We start from the raw sequence: 15,197 nt of genomic DNA, 5'->3' as shown, positions 1-15,197 counted from the left end.
ACTCTCGCCTGAATGATGCCTACACTCCCTCCGGAGTTCAGGATGGAGGCCACCAACAACCGTAGACCCCGGAACACCACAGCAGTAGGTGGGGAGGCATCTGCAGGTGTCCTGGAGAAAGTCCATCTTCCAGCCTCAATGTTCCTGGAGTTCCATCTTTCTCTGGAGATCCATCTTGCAGGGGTTGGTTTAGCACAGCGGGCTAAATAGCTGGCTAGCAATGCAGAACAATGCCAGCAGCGCGGGTTCAATTCCCGTACCGGCCTCCCCGAGCAGGCGTTGGAATGTGGCGACTAGGGACTTTTCGCAGTCATTTCATTGAAGCCTACTTGTGACAATAAGCGATTATTATTATATTCATATTCTTCAGTAATAAGTCTGTGATGTTGGGCGCCATTTAAATATGGTGCCCGGAAAGGACGGCAGACGATGCGCCAACAGACCTGCCCCAGCATGGAACATGGTGCAAAACTCTTGGTTGCGTAATTGATTAGGTTGGGGCCGGAGGATTAGCATGTTTTCCGCCAACATCTGCAGCGGGAAACGCTCCATGGCCGCCCAAGCCATGGGACTTAGTCTCCAGATAGGAGAATTCCATCCTCTGTCTTTTAAATTTACTGATCACACATCCTGTACCAGCTACAATTCCTCATCGCACAGCCTAAACTCCAACCGCCGCTCAACAAATCAGGACTGGGCACTGGTAAGGGCAGCCTTTATTGCCCATCCTTAATTGTGTTTACACAACTAGTTATATTCTCTCTTAATAAAGCAACAATCAAAAAATTAATGAAAAATGACAGGAGTGACAGCCACTGGTGGGACACTGTCACTAAATTAAAAAGCCATGGGGAAACTTAACTAATTAAATCAAAACAAAAACAGAAAATACTGGTTAATCACAGAAGGTCTGACAGCATCAGTGGAGAGAGAAGAGAGCTAATGTTTCGACTCTGGATTACTCTTTGTCAAAGCTGAAGAGAACTGGAAATAGGGTCAGATTTGTACTGTTGTGGGGGGTGTGGGACTGGATAGGGGGCTAGCAATAGGTGGAGATTGACAAAGATGTCGTGAACAGAACGACAAAAGGAATGTAAATGGGGGTGATTAATGCTAGCAAGGGGGCTGATAGTGGCACATAAAGAGATTAGAATGTGTGAGTGGCTGAACAAAGGTGAGCAGTGTGTCAAAGGACAACTAGGATCAGGTGGCCAAAGTGGGGTGGGAGGAGGGGCTAATGGTGAGGGAAAAACAGATCATTGAAAGAAATGAAAATAAATTGATAGAAATAAAACTGGGGGTGGCTGATGGGGTGAAAAGTAGGGCAAGGGGGGCCCTATCCTGTTCGGGAGGGAGGAGAGGGGATGAGAACATTGATGCGGGAGATGGGTCTGACACGGTTGAGAGCCCTGTTTAATTAAATCAAATTTAAATATATCAACATGTCATTAATGTGGGGTGATGATGTGCCCCAGCCCCTTACAGGACCCACCAGTCACGGAAGGCCTGAGGTGTGCCGATGGACACTGCATGCTGCCTCTCCAAGGCCACCGGCCATGATTATAGCTGCTATAGAGGGGCAGACATTCTAGTCGAACGACCACCCTCTGCCCGGACCTGTTGATGGTCACCTTGGCCAGACCCAGGAGCAGACTTACGAGGCAGTGATACTCTGTCACTGTCCCCTCCTCACCTCGTGACTACAGTTAGATATAAAGCCACCATTTGAATTCTAGTCTTCCATTTAAGGTGGACTCCCTATTTTACACTAATTTAACAATTTGCTAAGACCAGGAACAAGTATTTTACAATACAATAGGTATATTTATATATTTAAAAAATAAGTAATATTTCCTTTTTCTGATTTTTATTTTCCCTTTTGGATAACAGTTCATATACATGATCTCACACATTGCTCTGATTGTTAGGTAATAAGGGCACAACATGATTTATGGCTTTCCTTTGGATAATTAGGATGAATCTTGTGATTATTTCAATAGATATTGAATATATTGAGATCCGTTCTGATGCTGACGAAAATGTGTCTGCTAGTGACAAAAGGAGGAATTATAATTACCGTGTGGTAATGGTGAAAGGGGACACAGCACTGGACATGAGAGGAAGGTACAGCGCTGGACAGAAGGTACGTCAGATCCCATCTGTTTCCATGCATCGTCATGTTTCAAGGCTTCAGTCTGTGTTGGTGACGCCATAAAGCAAAAGGCAATAATCTTACTTTTCTAGTGTGAGATGTTAAATAGAAATTACCTCTCTAATCATGCAGATGATGCAGGCTAAGAGAGTGAGGCCCCCAGGTTCCGGCGGAAGTCCTGGTTTCCACACGCCTGCCTTGGAAGCACCACTTGTCACACTAAAAGAAAACATTCACCTCTATGGAGACTTCCCGGCAATGTGCCCCTTATTTTTTTTCCTTGGATTTTGTCATTCTAGTTTCAGGATTATTAATCACTGAGCTGCAGCTGGCAGCCATGTTGATGATTACTTCATTGTGGAGACTCAACCAGTCATATGCATCTCTCAAGAGAAAAGTTACTTCAAACACAAAACTGATTATGTTAATTTGTTGAAGACTTAATTGGATTAACTAGCCTAGTTATTACCGGTTTAATGCAAATTGTAAATAGTTTTGCATTGAATCAGATATTCACAGCACAAAAGGAAGCCATTCAATCTACTTGCTGTACTGGCCAACTCATTGATTTATTTTCGTATTCTTTTTCAGGTCCTTGCTTCTCTCATTATCCGGCTGGCACTGGCAGAGACCTTCTGCCTCAACTGTGGAATTCTTGCACTGGATGAACCAACCACAAACCTGGACCGTGAGAACATCGAATCCCTGGCCCATGCCTTGGTGGAGTAAGTATCCTAAATTCAGAGCCCTCCCAAGGAAATATTTGATTTTTAAGAATGTGAGCAGTGATCCTGAAAAAATTCCCACGACTGGTTTAACAGGTAACTGTGCCACTCCGCGCGTGCTTCTAGGCTGTACTGACATGTTATAATACTGAGGTGGATAATGAGCAAAACAATCGACTGGAATGGAGAACGACCCTTATTGTCCATGAATTCAGGCAATTCAACATTGACGTCACTGCCCTGCAAGAGGCCTGAAGAGCAGGTGAAGGGCAGCTGATGGAAGATGCCGGTGGTCACATCTTCTTATGGAGAGGAAAATCCGAGCATCAAGAGAGGATGCATGGAATTGGATTCTCCATCAGGAACAAACTCGTCAACTGACTCTTAGCTAGTTTATGGCATCAACAATTGCCTCAAGGCCCCCCCGCCCCTGTTTCTAACCTGCCAAGATGCGATATTTGGGGTCTCAGAGAAGCCAGAGCTCATGGAGAGGAGGAAGGCCGATGTCTTGGCCTTCGCCTTTCTGATTGCATGGCAGCAAATTTTGCTGGAGTGACGGTCGGCACCGGTGGTAGCATCTTGGTTGGGTGACCTGTACGACTTGCTGCGATTAGAGAAGATAAAGTATGAGTTAAGAGGCTCTTCAGGGGACTTCCGGTGGCGGCTATGAAGGAGTAAGTCGCACATTTGATGGCTGCTGCTCGGGTCGGATTTTTGGACCTTTCCCCCCGATTTTTTACCAGACTTGATTTGAAAAATCGATGACAACGGCAATTTGGTACTGGATTCCCACATTGGTGCATGGAGAGGAGGACTAGAAGTGCTCGCAAAGGCAGAAACAGACTGACAGAGAAGGCTTGGGCTGAAGCTACAGGGGGAGAAAGCATGGCGGATGACCGGACATCTGGTTTGTTGACCCAGCGGTCAACGGAGCAGCTGATGCAATTTATCCAGGAGGGCTTCGCCAAGCAGAAGCGGGACTGCTTGGACCCGATTAAAGAATCAATTGCGCGACTGGAGTTTCGATCAGATGCCCAAGATCGGGTGATCCAGAAAGTAGAGAAGGCGCTGGCTGACCAGGAGGAACATCAACCTGCAGTGGAATTGGAGGTGGGGATGCTGAGAGACCAGCAGAAAAGGCTCTTGGAGAAGGTGGAGGACCTAGAGAATAGGTCACACCGGCAGAACTTGAGAATCGTTGGGCTCTCGGAGGGGACCGAAGGAGCGGACGCTGGGGCATACATAGCGGACATGTTTGAGAAGCTGCTGGAGGATGGAGCATTCTCCCGACCCTTGGAGGTAGACAGGGCTCACAGAGCACTCGCGAAGAAGCCGTGAATGGGAGAACCCCCGAGGGCAATTGTGGTGAGATTCCGCAGGTCTTTGGATAAGGAGCGTATTTTACAGTGGGCCAAGCAGGCACGGATCTGCAAATGGGAGAACAGTATCCTGCGGATCTATCAGGACCTGAGTGCGGAGGTGGCCAGAAGAGCGGGGTTTAACCAGATCAGGTTGACCCTTTTTAAGAAAAAAGGTGAAGTTCGGACTGCTGTATCCGGCCCGTCTCTGGGTCATGTACGAAGAGGAACATTTTTATTTCAAGTCACCTGAGGAAGCACTGGACTTCGCGAGAAGGAAAGGACTGGTGGGGGACTCAGAACTTCTTAACTTTGCTGTTTCAATGTCATGTTTAAAGTTTCTTTTTTTTTGTTTTGCGAACGTTATTTGTAATGCCTTCTTTATTGATTTGGGGCCAGTTGCAGAGCTGAGGGAGTTAAAGTTTACATTTGCACGGTGTGGATGGAGGTGTGTTTGTTCAGATGTTGGATCTCTTGCTTGATCTTTTCTTTGTTTAGCGTTTTCTTTTTCTGTCGGCCAATTGTGTTGGGATTGTTTGTCATTTGAATATGTGTGTATGAGCGGTGGAGGGGGGGGCGGGGGGGAACAAAAGGTGGGAGAATGTCTGGCGGCAGGGGTGGGGGGGCCACCAAGCTAGCTGGGCGGGCTAGCTCACGGAAGCGTAGTGGGGGGAGAGCCGATGTTAGGCTTATCAAAGGGGTCGTTTTACATTGTGCTGTTATTGGAGGGGGAACAATGTTCTGCTAACGTGGGAGGGGCTGTTGCTGAGGGACAGAGAGGTGTTCGGGGACGGAGACTGCCTGGGGGCGGGCTGTGGAGGCGCAGGCTGGAGACTGGCCCAAGAAAGGTGATGGTTGATCGGCGATTGGGGGGGGGGGGGGGGGGGGGGGGGGGGGGGGGGGGCGGCGGCGATGAGCCCCCCAACTAGGCTGATCATCTGGAATGTACAAGGGCTAAATGGGCCGGTCAAGAGGGCATGCGTGTTCGCGCATTTGAGAGGACTGAAGGCAGACGTGGTAATGCTGCAGGAGGCGCACCTTTGAATAGCTGAACAGATGAGATTAAGGAAAGGTTGGGTCGGACAGGTTTTTCACTCGGGACTGGACTCGAAGACTAAAGGGGTTGCGATCCTGATCAACTAGCGGGTGGTATTTGAGGCGCGAAGAATAGTTTTGGATGTCGGAGGCTGATACATTATGGTTAGTGGGAAATTGAAGGGGGTGCAGGTGGTACTAGTAAATGCGCCAAATTGGGACAGTGTGGACTTTGTAAAGAGGATGCTGGGAAAGATACCGGACCTGGGTTTGCATAAGTTGGTAATGGGAGGGGACTTCAACACAGTTATTGACCCTGGTTTAGATCGGTCAAGCTCAAAACCGGGCAGGGTGCCAGCAATGGCAAAGGATCTAAAAGGGTTCATGGAGCAGATCGGGGGGTGGATCCAAGGAGATTTGGGCAGCTGAGGGTGAAGGAGTTCTCCTTCTACTCACACGTGCATTAAGTGTACTCCCGGATTGATTTCTTTATTCTGAGCAGGGCCTTACTGGCGGGGGGAGTGGACACGGGGTACTCGGCGATCACAATCTCAGACCATGCCCCGCACTGGGTTGACCTACAGGTTAGTAAAGAGAGTAACCAGCGCCCACACTCGAGATTAGATGTGGGTCTTCTAGCTGACCAAGAGGTGTGCAGGCGGCTGAGGAATGTATTCAGAGCTACCTGGAAATCAACGACACGGGGGATATTTCGGTAGCAGTGGTCTGGGAAGCATTGAAGGCGGTGGTTAAAGGGGAGCTGATCTCGATATGGGCCCACAGGGAGAAAGTAGACAAGGCAGAGACGGACCGACTGGTAAAGGAGATACTACAGGTCGCCAGGAGGTATGCGGAGACCCCAGAGGCAGGACTTGTAAGGAAATTGCGGAGGCTACAGGCGGAGTTCGGCTTGTTAACCATAGGGAGGGCGGTGGAACAGCTGAGGAAGGCGAGGGGGGCGAACTTTTAGTATGGAGAGAAGGCCTGCTGAATGCTTGCACAGCAGCTTAGAAAGAGGGAGGCAGCCAGGGAGAGCGGGAAAGTAAAGGATGAAGATGGGAACCTGGTTGGAGACTCAGCAGGGGTGAATAAGGCGTTTAAGGAGTTTTACAGTAGGCTGTATGGGTCGGGACCCCCAACGGGGCCGGAGGGGATGAGGCACTTCCTGGGGGGCTGAATTTCCCGAAGGTGGACGGGCAGCTGGTAGAAGGGCTGGGGGCCCCGATCAGGATGGAAGAGATAGCGGAGGGTCTGAAGGCCATGCAGTCGGGTAAAGCCCCTAGGCCGGATGGGCACCCAGTGGAGTTCTATAATAAGTTCTCTGGGATATTGGGGCCACTGTTGATGAGGACATTCAATGAGGCAAGGGAGAGCGGGATGCTTCCCCCGACAATGTCACAGGCCACGATTTTGATGATCCTGAAGCGGGACAGGAACTCGGAGGTGTGTGGGTCCTACAGGCCGATATCCCTATTGAATGTGGACGCCCAATTTCTGGCCAAAATTTTGTCCTCTAGGATTGAGGATTGTGTTCCAGACGTTATTGGGGAGGTCCAGACGGGGTTTGTTAACTAAGGCAGTTGGTGGCCAATGTAAGAAGGCTATTAAACTTGAGCATGGAAGGTAGGGAGGTGGAGGTAGTGGCCGCAATGGTCGCAGAGAAGTCCTTTGATCGAGTAGAATCGGAGTATCTGTGGGAGGTACTGGGACGGTTTGGATTTGGGCGGGGCTTTATTGACTGGGTCAGGCTCCTGTGGCGAGCATACAGAAGAATAGGACAACATCGGACTATTTCAGGCTACATCGGGGGACGAGACAGGGGTGCCCCCTCTCACCACTGGTGTTCGCATTAGCCATAGAGCCGCTGACAATTGCACTGAGAGCCTCGAGGAGCCGGAGGGGGCTGGTCTGGGGAGGGGGGGGCAAAAGAGTCTTGCTTTACGCAGACGACATGCTCCTGTATGCATCGGACCCAGCAGAGGGGATGGAAGAAATCCTGAGGATTCTGAGGGAATTTGGCCGGTTTTCACAGTATAAACTAAATATGGGGAAAAGTGAGATGTTTGCAGTCCAAGCGAGGGGACAGGAGAGGCGACTGGGGAGCTGCCATTGAGAGTGTTAGGTATCTAGGCGTCCAAGTGGCGCGGGAATGGGAACGGCTGCACAAGCTAAATCTGGCCCGACTCGTAGACCAAATGAAGGACGATTTCCGAAGGTGGGACGCGCTCCCGTTGTCACTGGCTGGGAGGGTGCAGACGGTGAAGATGACGGTCCTCCTGAGATTCCTGTTTGTGTTCCAGTGTTTCCCCATCTTTATTCCACAGTCCTTTTTTAAACGGGTCAACAGAATGATCACTGGCTTTGTATGGGCGGGCAAGACCCCGCGGGTAAGGAGGGGGATGTTGAGCGGAGCCGGCGAGAGGGCGGGCTGGCACTGCCAAATTTCAGTAACTACTATTGGGCGGCGAATATAGCCATGATCAGGAAGTGGGTGGTGGGGGCAGGGTCGGCATGGGAGCATATGGAGGCGGCTTCATGTAAAGGCTTAGGGGCGTTGATAACGTCACCTCTGCCGTTCCCGTCGTCACAGTACACCGCCAGTCCCATGGTGGTGGCGGCCCTTAGAGTCTGGGGGCAATGGAGGAGGCATGTGGGAGCAGAGGGAGCATCGGTTTGGTCTCCAATTTGTAATAATCACCGGTTTGCCCCGGGAAGTATGGACAGGGGGTTCCGGAGATGGCAGAGAGCAGGGATCGAGAGGATGGGGGATATGTTTATAGAGGGGAGCTTTCCTAGCTTGAGGGAGCTAGAGGAGAAATTTAGATTGGCGAGGGGAAACAAATTTGGATTGGCGAGGGGACTTCCTACGCAGGCAGGTTTCAACCTTCCCGCTCCTACCACCAAGGGGGTTACAGGACAGGGTAGTTTCCAGAGGGTGGGTGGGAGAAGGGAGGGTCTCTGACATTTACAAGGAACCTATGGGGTCAGAGGAGACGAAGACTGGGGAGCTGAAGCGCAAGTGGGAAGAGGAGTTGGAAGGAGAGATAGAGGGTGGTGTATGGGCAGACGCGTTGAGTAGAATCAACGTGTCCACAACATGTGCCAGACTCAACCTGATACAATTCAAGGTCGTTCATTGGACTCACATGACAGTGGCCCGGATGAGCAGGTTCTTTGGGGTAGAAGATAGGTGTGCAAAGTGTGCGGGAGGGCCAGCAAACCATGTCCACATGTTCTGTACATGTACAAAGCTTAGCGGATTCTGGCAGGGGTTTGCAGATGTCATGTCCACGGTGTTAAAAACAAGGGTGGCACCGAGTCCAGAGGACGAGATTTTCGGGTTGTCGGAAGATCTGGGAATCCAGGAGGAGAAAGAGTCAGACGTTCTGGCCTTTGCTTCCCTGGTAGCCCAGAGACAGATATTATTAGCTTGGAGGGAGTCAGAGCCCCCAAAGTCGGAGACCTGGCTATCGGGCATGGCTAGCTTTCTCTGTTTGGAGAAAATCAAGTTCGCCTTGAGAAGGTCAATGTTAGGGTTCGCCCGGTCAATGTTAGGGTTCGCCCGGAGGTGGCAACCGTTCGTTGACTTCTTTGTGGAAAATTAATCGTCAGCAGAAGGGAGTGAGGTTTAGTTTAGCTTAGAGTAGGGGGTGAATAAAGGTGGGATCTGTAAGGGAGGAAGATGGCTTTTGCGCTATGTTTATAGATTCATGTTATATTGTTCATTTTGTTGTCGCTGTAAAACCAAAAAATACCTCAATAAAACGTTTATTTTTAAAAAAGAGGCTCTTCAGGGGGGTTTGAGGAAAGGTTGGGGATGTTTGTGACCATGTTTGAGGGGCTGTTCGTCGCAGGGGAAGGGGGGTGGGTGAAAAAGAGGAAAAATCTGTACAGACTGTATTGTTGATTGTAGGGAAGCATGTTTCCCGGGGTGCTTGTTCGCTGTAACCTGTTTTAATACATGTTTGTAATAAAATACATTTAATTTATTAAAAAGTAACCTGCCAAGAACCAGCATGCAAAGGTTGTGGGTGCGTACGCCCCAACCCTTGATGCCAATATCGAGTCCAAAGAAGGTTTCTCCTCTACCCTCTACTCCTGCTTGGTGACTTCAATGCCAGGGTTGAAAAGGACTCCCAATTCTGGAAAGGAGCCATTAGAAAGGAAGGTGTTGGGAATTGCAACTCCAATGGGATTCTCCTCCTCACCAAACTGGAACACCAGGTGGTCATCACTAGCACACTGTTCGGCCAGGTTCAAGACTTCCTGGAGACATCCACAATAACAGCATTGGCAATTCATCGACTTCGTCATTGTCGAATCCCGTGTCCAAAAGGGCACCCTTATCACCAATGTGATGACCAGTGGAGATGACTGCTGGAAAGACCACCTGCTCATTCACTCCTCTATGCCCATCAAAGTCCACCAGCAGCATGGGCTGCTCAGCAACTTCAAGAGCAATACCAGAAGCCACATCACCCACTCGTCCTGGCCTTCATCAATCTGACCAAAGCTTTTGACTCCAAGAAATTCATCAAAACCCTCTCAACTCCTCCATGACAAGATGTTAGCGAGAATCCTTACCAACGGAAATAAAACCAAAACCTTTTAAGGTCAAGACAAGTCAAGCAGGAATTTGTCATCGTCACCACCCTTTTCTCCATCTTCATCATCAACATCCTTCACCTTGTCAAGAACAAGCTTCCTAATGGTTGGACATCATTTACAGGATGGACAAAAAACCTTTCAGACTCAACCAGTTGAAATCCATGATGAAAACGACACTGACATTGCATGTGGAACTTCAGTATGCAGATGACATCAACATCTCCACTCTCCCAGAAGAGAATTTCCAAGTCATGCTTGACACCTTTGTCGAAGAATCGATCTCAGTCTCAACCTCAAGAAGACTCGAGTCCTTTACCAACCTGCCCAGGGCAAGATCCAGCCTCTTCCTCCATCAAGACCAACAGAGAAACCCTCCCAAATACAGAACATTTTCCCTACCTATGGAGCCACCTCTCATCTGAGATTGACATCAATGTGGAGATCCAACATTGTGTTCAATCCTCAAGCGCCTCCTTCAGACGCCAAATTGTGGACAGTGCAGAAGGATGTTACAAGTTACAGAGGGACATAGATAAGCTGCAGAGCTGGGCTGACAGGTGGCAAATGGAGTTTAATGCAGAAAAGTGTGAGGTGATTCATTTTGGAAGGAATAACAGAAAGGCAGAGTACTGGGCTAATGGTAAGATTCTTGGTAGTGTGGACGAGCAGAGAGATCTCGGTGTCCATGTCCATAGATCCCTGAAAGTTGCCACCCAAGTTGAGAGGGTTGTTAAGAAGGCGTACGGTGTGTTAGCTTTTATTGGTAGAGGAATTGAGTTTCGGAGCCATTAGGTCATGTTGCAGTTGTACAAAACTCTGGTGCGGCCGGATTTGGAGTATTGTGTGCAGTTCTGGTCGCCATATTATAGGAAGGATGTGGAAGCATTGGAAAGGGTACAGAGGAGATTTACAAGAATGTTGCCTGGTATGGAGGGAAGATCATATGAGGAAAGGCTGAAGGACTTGAGGCTGTTTTCGTTAGAGAGAAGAAGGTTAAGAGGGGACTTAATTGAGGCATACAAGATGATCAGAGGATTAGATAGGGTGGACATTATCGGATGGTGATGTCCAGCACGAGGGAACATAGCTTTAAATTGAGGGGAGATAGATATAGGACAGATGTCAGAGGTAGGTTCTTTACTCAGAGAGTAGTACGTGCATGGAATGCCCTGCCTGCAACAGTAGTGGACTCGCCAACACTAAACGCATTCAAATGGTCATTGGATAGGCATATGGACAATAAGGGAATAGTGTAGAGGGACTTTAGAAGGGTTTCACAGGACGGTGCAACATCGTGGGCCGAAGGGCCTGTACTGCGCTGTAATGTTCTATGTTCTAAAAAGCGGGAGTCTTTGACAGCTGCAACATTCGTGCTAATACCAAGATCCTCGTACAAGGCAGTCACCCTCCCAACTCTTCTATGCAGCTCAGAAACTTGGACTACATACAGATGCCGTCTCATGGTTCTGGAGAGGTATCCTGTCTGAGACAGATTGTCTGCATCAGTTGGGAGGACAGGCGTATTAACATCAGTGTCCTTAAAAGGAGCCAAGAGCACCAGCATCGAGGTCATGATCATCCGAAACCAACTCCACTGGGCCGGCCACATGCTTAGGATTCCACTGTCCCGACTGCCGGAACAAATCTTCGCCCAGCTCAAGGAAGGCTCCCAAACAAGAGGACAACAAAGGAAGCACTTCAAAGACACCCTCGAGGTTTACTTCAAGAAATGCAACACAGGCATTAACGCCTGGGAGACCGTGGCTCAGAAGAGACCTATTTGGAAGAATCTCCTGATTGAAGGGTCAGAATTCTTCGAGGATACCTGACTCTCATGATAGGGAGATATTAGGCACTTGGGTCCAGCAATGGTGTCCAAGATGTAACAGGCAATTTAACTCTGTGGCAGGGTTAAAAATACTGCTAGCAGCAGAGTTAGAGGGATGTGCCCACGGCCTGAGTTACCTTGTCCCATTCATACTTAACCCCATTAGTGGGAATAAAGAGGATGCATTCAGCCAGGATGATCCATTCAAGATCCATTTGTCATTCAGGACAACCTTGTTTGACCAGCCATCAGCCCATCAGAGTCTAATGACCTATTTGTCTGTCAATGGCATAGCTCTGTTCTTTTGTATAAATAGGAGTGGGCATTCAGCCAAGATAACGACTCACAGCTAAGGGACCGTGTTCAATTCAGGCCTTGAGTGACACTCTGTGGGGAGTTTGCACTTTCTCCCCTTGTCTGCATTTCCTCCTGGTGATCCGGTTTCCTCACACAGTCCAAAGATGTGCAGGTTAGGTGGATTGGCTATGCAAAATTGTCCCTTAGTAGGGTTACTGGGTTATGGGGATAGGATGGAGGCATGGGCTTAGGTAGGGTGCTCTTTCCAAGGGCTGGTGCTGACTCGATGGGCCGAATGGCCTCCTTCTGCACTGTATGATTCCATTCTATGAATAGCATCTACAGTTTCAGAATCTCCCAATATATTTTCCAATCAATGAATTTCAGTATCGTACTGTAACAAACCTGTTAGCCAATTTGCACATGACTACTGATAGCAAATGAATAAATGGTCAGATAATCTGTTTTTCAGAGAATAATGTTAACTGGTATACCTGGAACTCTCCACTTTTGAAACAGTGAGCAGCAGTTTGAAATTCTATCTGAAAGGTGGCATCTGCAACATAATGCCAACCTCAATTATGTACTTAAAAAATATATATTTTTATTGAGAACATTTTTCATTATAACACAATAAAACCGCAACACTTAACAAATACAACACCAAACTTAACCACCCTCACAACCCCACGTCCCAAAAAGCAAACAAAACTGAACCAGAATAATCTATATATTTATGTGTGCAGTGGAGCTTGAACACACAATGTAGAGTTGGGATTGTTTCAACTGAACCAGTCTCTGCATTGTGCAGAATCTTGCCATTACAGGAAGGAGGAGTGGAGAATAGCAGATATGCTAATTGATAAGTCCCACCATTTTTCTTTTCTTTTGGCAAATTAACCAATCTTTATTGTTAATGCCGTGTCACTGTTTTTGCAGGATAATAAAGAGCCGCTCAAACCAAAGCAACTTCCAGCTGCTGGTGATCACTCACGATGAAGATTTTGTGGAACTGCTGAGTCGCTCGCAATACGTCGAAAGCTTCTACCGAATCAAAAAGAATATTGATCAGTGTTCGGAAATCGTGAAATGCAGCGTCAACTCCCTGAACTCGCATGCTTAGTGAATGTCTGCATCTGTTCTTATCTCAGTAACATTTCAAGGTGACCTATGACTGAAACCGTTTTGTAAATTGATCACTCCACACAGCATTCTGCATGATCAAGAGATTAATTTTGTACTTTTGGACGGATATTTAGCATGCCGTTGATACACGATCAAAGGTATTTTAAACTGGTGCAGAAATAATGAAGCATCTTTCATCCCACCCCATCAGCCTTCTACCTTTACAATATAGAGGCCAAACTGCATGGATGTGCTGCCTGGACAGGCAAATAGGAACAAGTAAACAGTCTAGTTTAATTCGCGCAGCCAGTGTCTAGCCACTGATGAAACTACACCAGCAAAGAGCCTCATTTTGAGTTCACAGCAAAGGAAGTTTGATTTCTCCAGTACACAGGCACCTCACTAGCTTACTGTAATCTCCGCGTCAGTGCTAGGCTTTGCTGCATCTAGGTGAAATTAAGGTGAAGTACAGCCTCAAATTATTAAGTTCCATTAGTACTTGAGTATTGTATGTAAACCGCAATCAAGGAGCCACAAAAGGTTTAGAAGCAAATTCTTGGTTAAATTTTAACTTTCAAGGCAATCTTTAGCTATGTTACTAACTTATTCACAGTTTATGAGAATAGTTTCTGGATTCAACTGCTAATCTTAGCATGAATCTTAAATAACCTAACTTTTACTTCAGGTTAGTTTAAAAAAATGGACAATTAGTGTGGGTCAGGTTAAATCACATGGAAAATAATGGAAGATACCATTTTGCTGGAGTTAGTTTTTATGTTAAAAAAAAAGGGAAAAAAGCTTAAATAGTGCAGTAATGTAAAAGCATAAAATAAATTGATTTAAGCAGAATAGATGCATCTTAATTGTAAATGATCAAGAGTCCATTTGTTCATCACAAACTACTATATTTGGGATTAGATCATTCTAAAGCTGATGACCCTCTTCAGACAAGATTCAAACACAAGTTGGAAAAAGCAAACATTGAAGCTTAAGTCATGAAATACTGAAAGTGAACCACCCATCTGTTCAGATGTCTCAAATGTTTCAAATACTTTATTTTATTTCCAGTCCCAGAGTTGTTTAGGAATGGGTTATAGATTTGGGTTGATGATAATGAGTTGGACTCTTCCAATATCTGGCATGGCACCCAGGGTACAGCCAAACTAATTGCCTCCGCACTCCACCTTGGATTCTTTAAAGCATTCTGAATTTGAGTCTAGTTTGCCTGTAATCTAGCAGTTGGGCCACTGAATCTTGGGTTTAATTTCTGCTGTGTGGCAAATGAGGGTGTGCCTGATTGTAGCCCCATACTGTGATTCGAATATTGTGTTTGAGATTTAAGCTCCATTTGTATTTGGGAGAAAGCAACTTTCCTCTTCCTAAAAACTGATTACTTCCTCGAGTATTGGAGGACATTGAAGGAGTGATTGCAGGTCCTGTTGGAGAACCGTTATTAAAATTGTTTCAAGGCCAACAATTTCTGTGTGAATTCTTGCTTATGCCATTTTAATATTGTTTCCTTGTGGTACAGTGGGAGGTGCAGCTGGCGCACTATATTATAATTTCATTTCTCCACACTACATGCATGGGTTTGGAGGAAAGACCAGAGTATAGCCTGCAAGGAGTTCGGAAGGTGATAATACTCAGGTATACAAAGAACAGTATAGCACAGGAACAGGCTCTTCGGCCCCCCAAGCCTGCACTGATTGTGATGCCTGTCTAAACTAAAACCTTCTGCATTTCCAGGGTTCATATCCCACTATTCCCATCCTATTCATGTATTCGTCAAGATGCCTCTTAAACGCCGCTTTGGTCTCTGCTTCCACCACCTCCCTAACGGTGTGTTCCGGGCACTCACCACCCTCTGTGTAACAAAACCTTGCCTCACGTATCTCCTCTAAACTTGCCCCTCGCACCTTAAACCTATGTCCCCAAATAATTGTTTATTCCATCCTGGTAAAAAGCGTCTAAACTAGCCATGCTGTCCATGCGACTCATAATTTTGTAAACCTCTATCAGGTCACCCTTCAGCCTGCGCCACTCCAGTCAAAACAATCCAGGTTTATCCA

The 15,197-nt window shown here is 47.3% G+C and overlaps 1 protein-coding gene across 5 annotated transcripts in view; it reads left to right on the top strand.

Annotated features, from left to right (window-relative positions):
• rad50 (RAD50 homolog, double strand break repair protein) overlaps window positions 1-14,602 on the top strand; it is a 254,033-nt gene extending 239,431 nt beyond the window's left edge. For all 5 annotated transcript variants that reach the window (XM_038796143.1, XM_038796144.1, XM_038796147.1 and 2 more), the window contains 3 exons: window positions 2,001-2,143; window positions 2,744-2,877; window positions 12,943-14,602. In XM_038796143.1, coding sequence (XP_038652071.1) covers window positions 2,001-2,143; window positions 2,744-2,877; window positions 12,943-13,126 — 461 coding nt within the window. In that variant the 3' untranslated portion in view covers window positions 13,127-14,602. The remainder of the gene's footprint in view (window positions 1-2,000; window positions 2,144-2,743; window positions 2,878-12,942) is intronic.
• Window positions 14,603-15,197: the final 595 nt, after the last annotated feature.

Source organism: Scyliorhinus canicula, chromosome 4 (genome assembly GCF_902713615.1).
Source record: "Scyliorhinus canicula chromosome 4, sScyCan1.1, whole genome shotgun sequence".
Lineage (NCBI taxonomy): Eukaryota > Metazoa > Chordata > Chondrichthyes > Carcharhiniformes > Scyliorhinidae > Scyliorhinus > Scyliorhinus canicula.
Note: the sequence above shows the minus strand (reverse complement) of the source record. Positions and strands in the feature narration are given on the sequence as shown.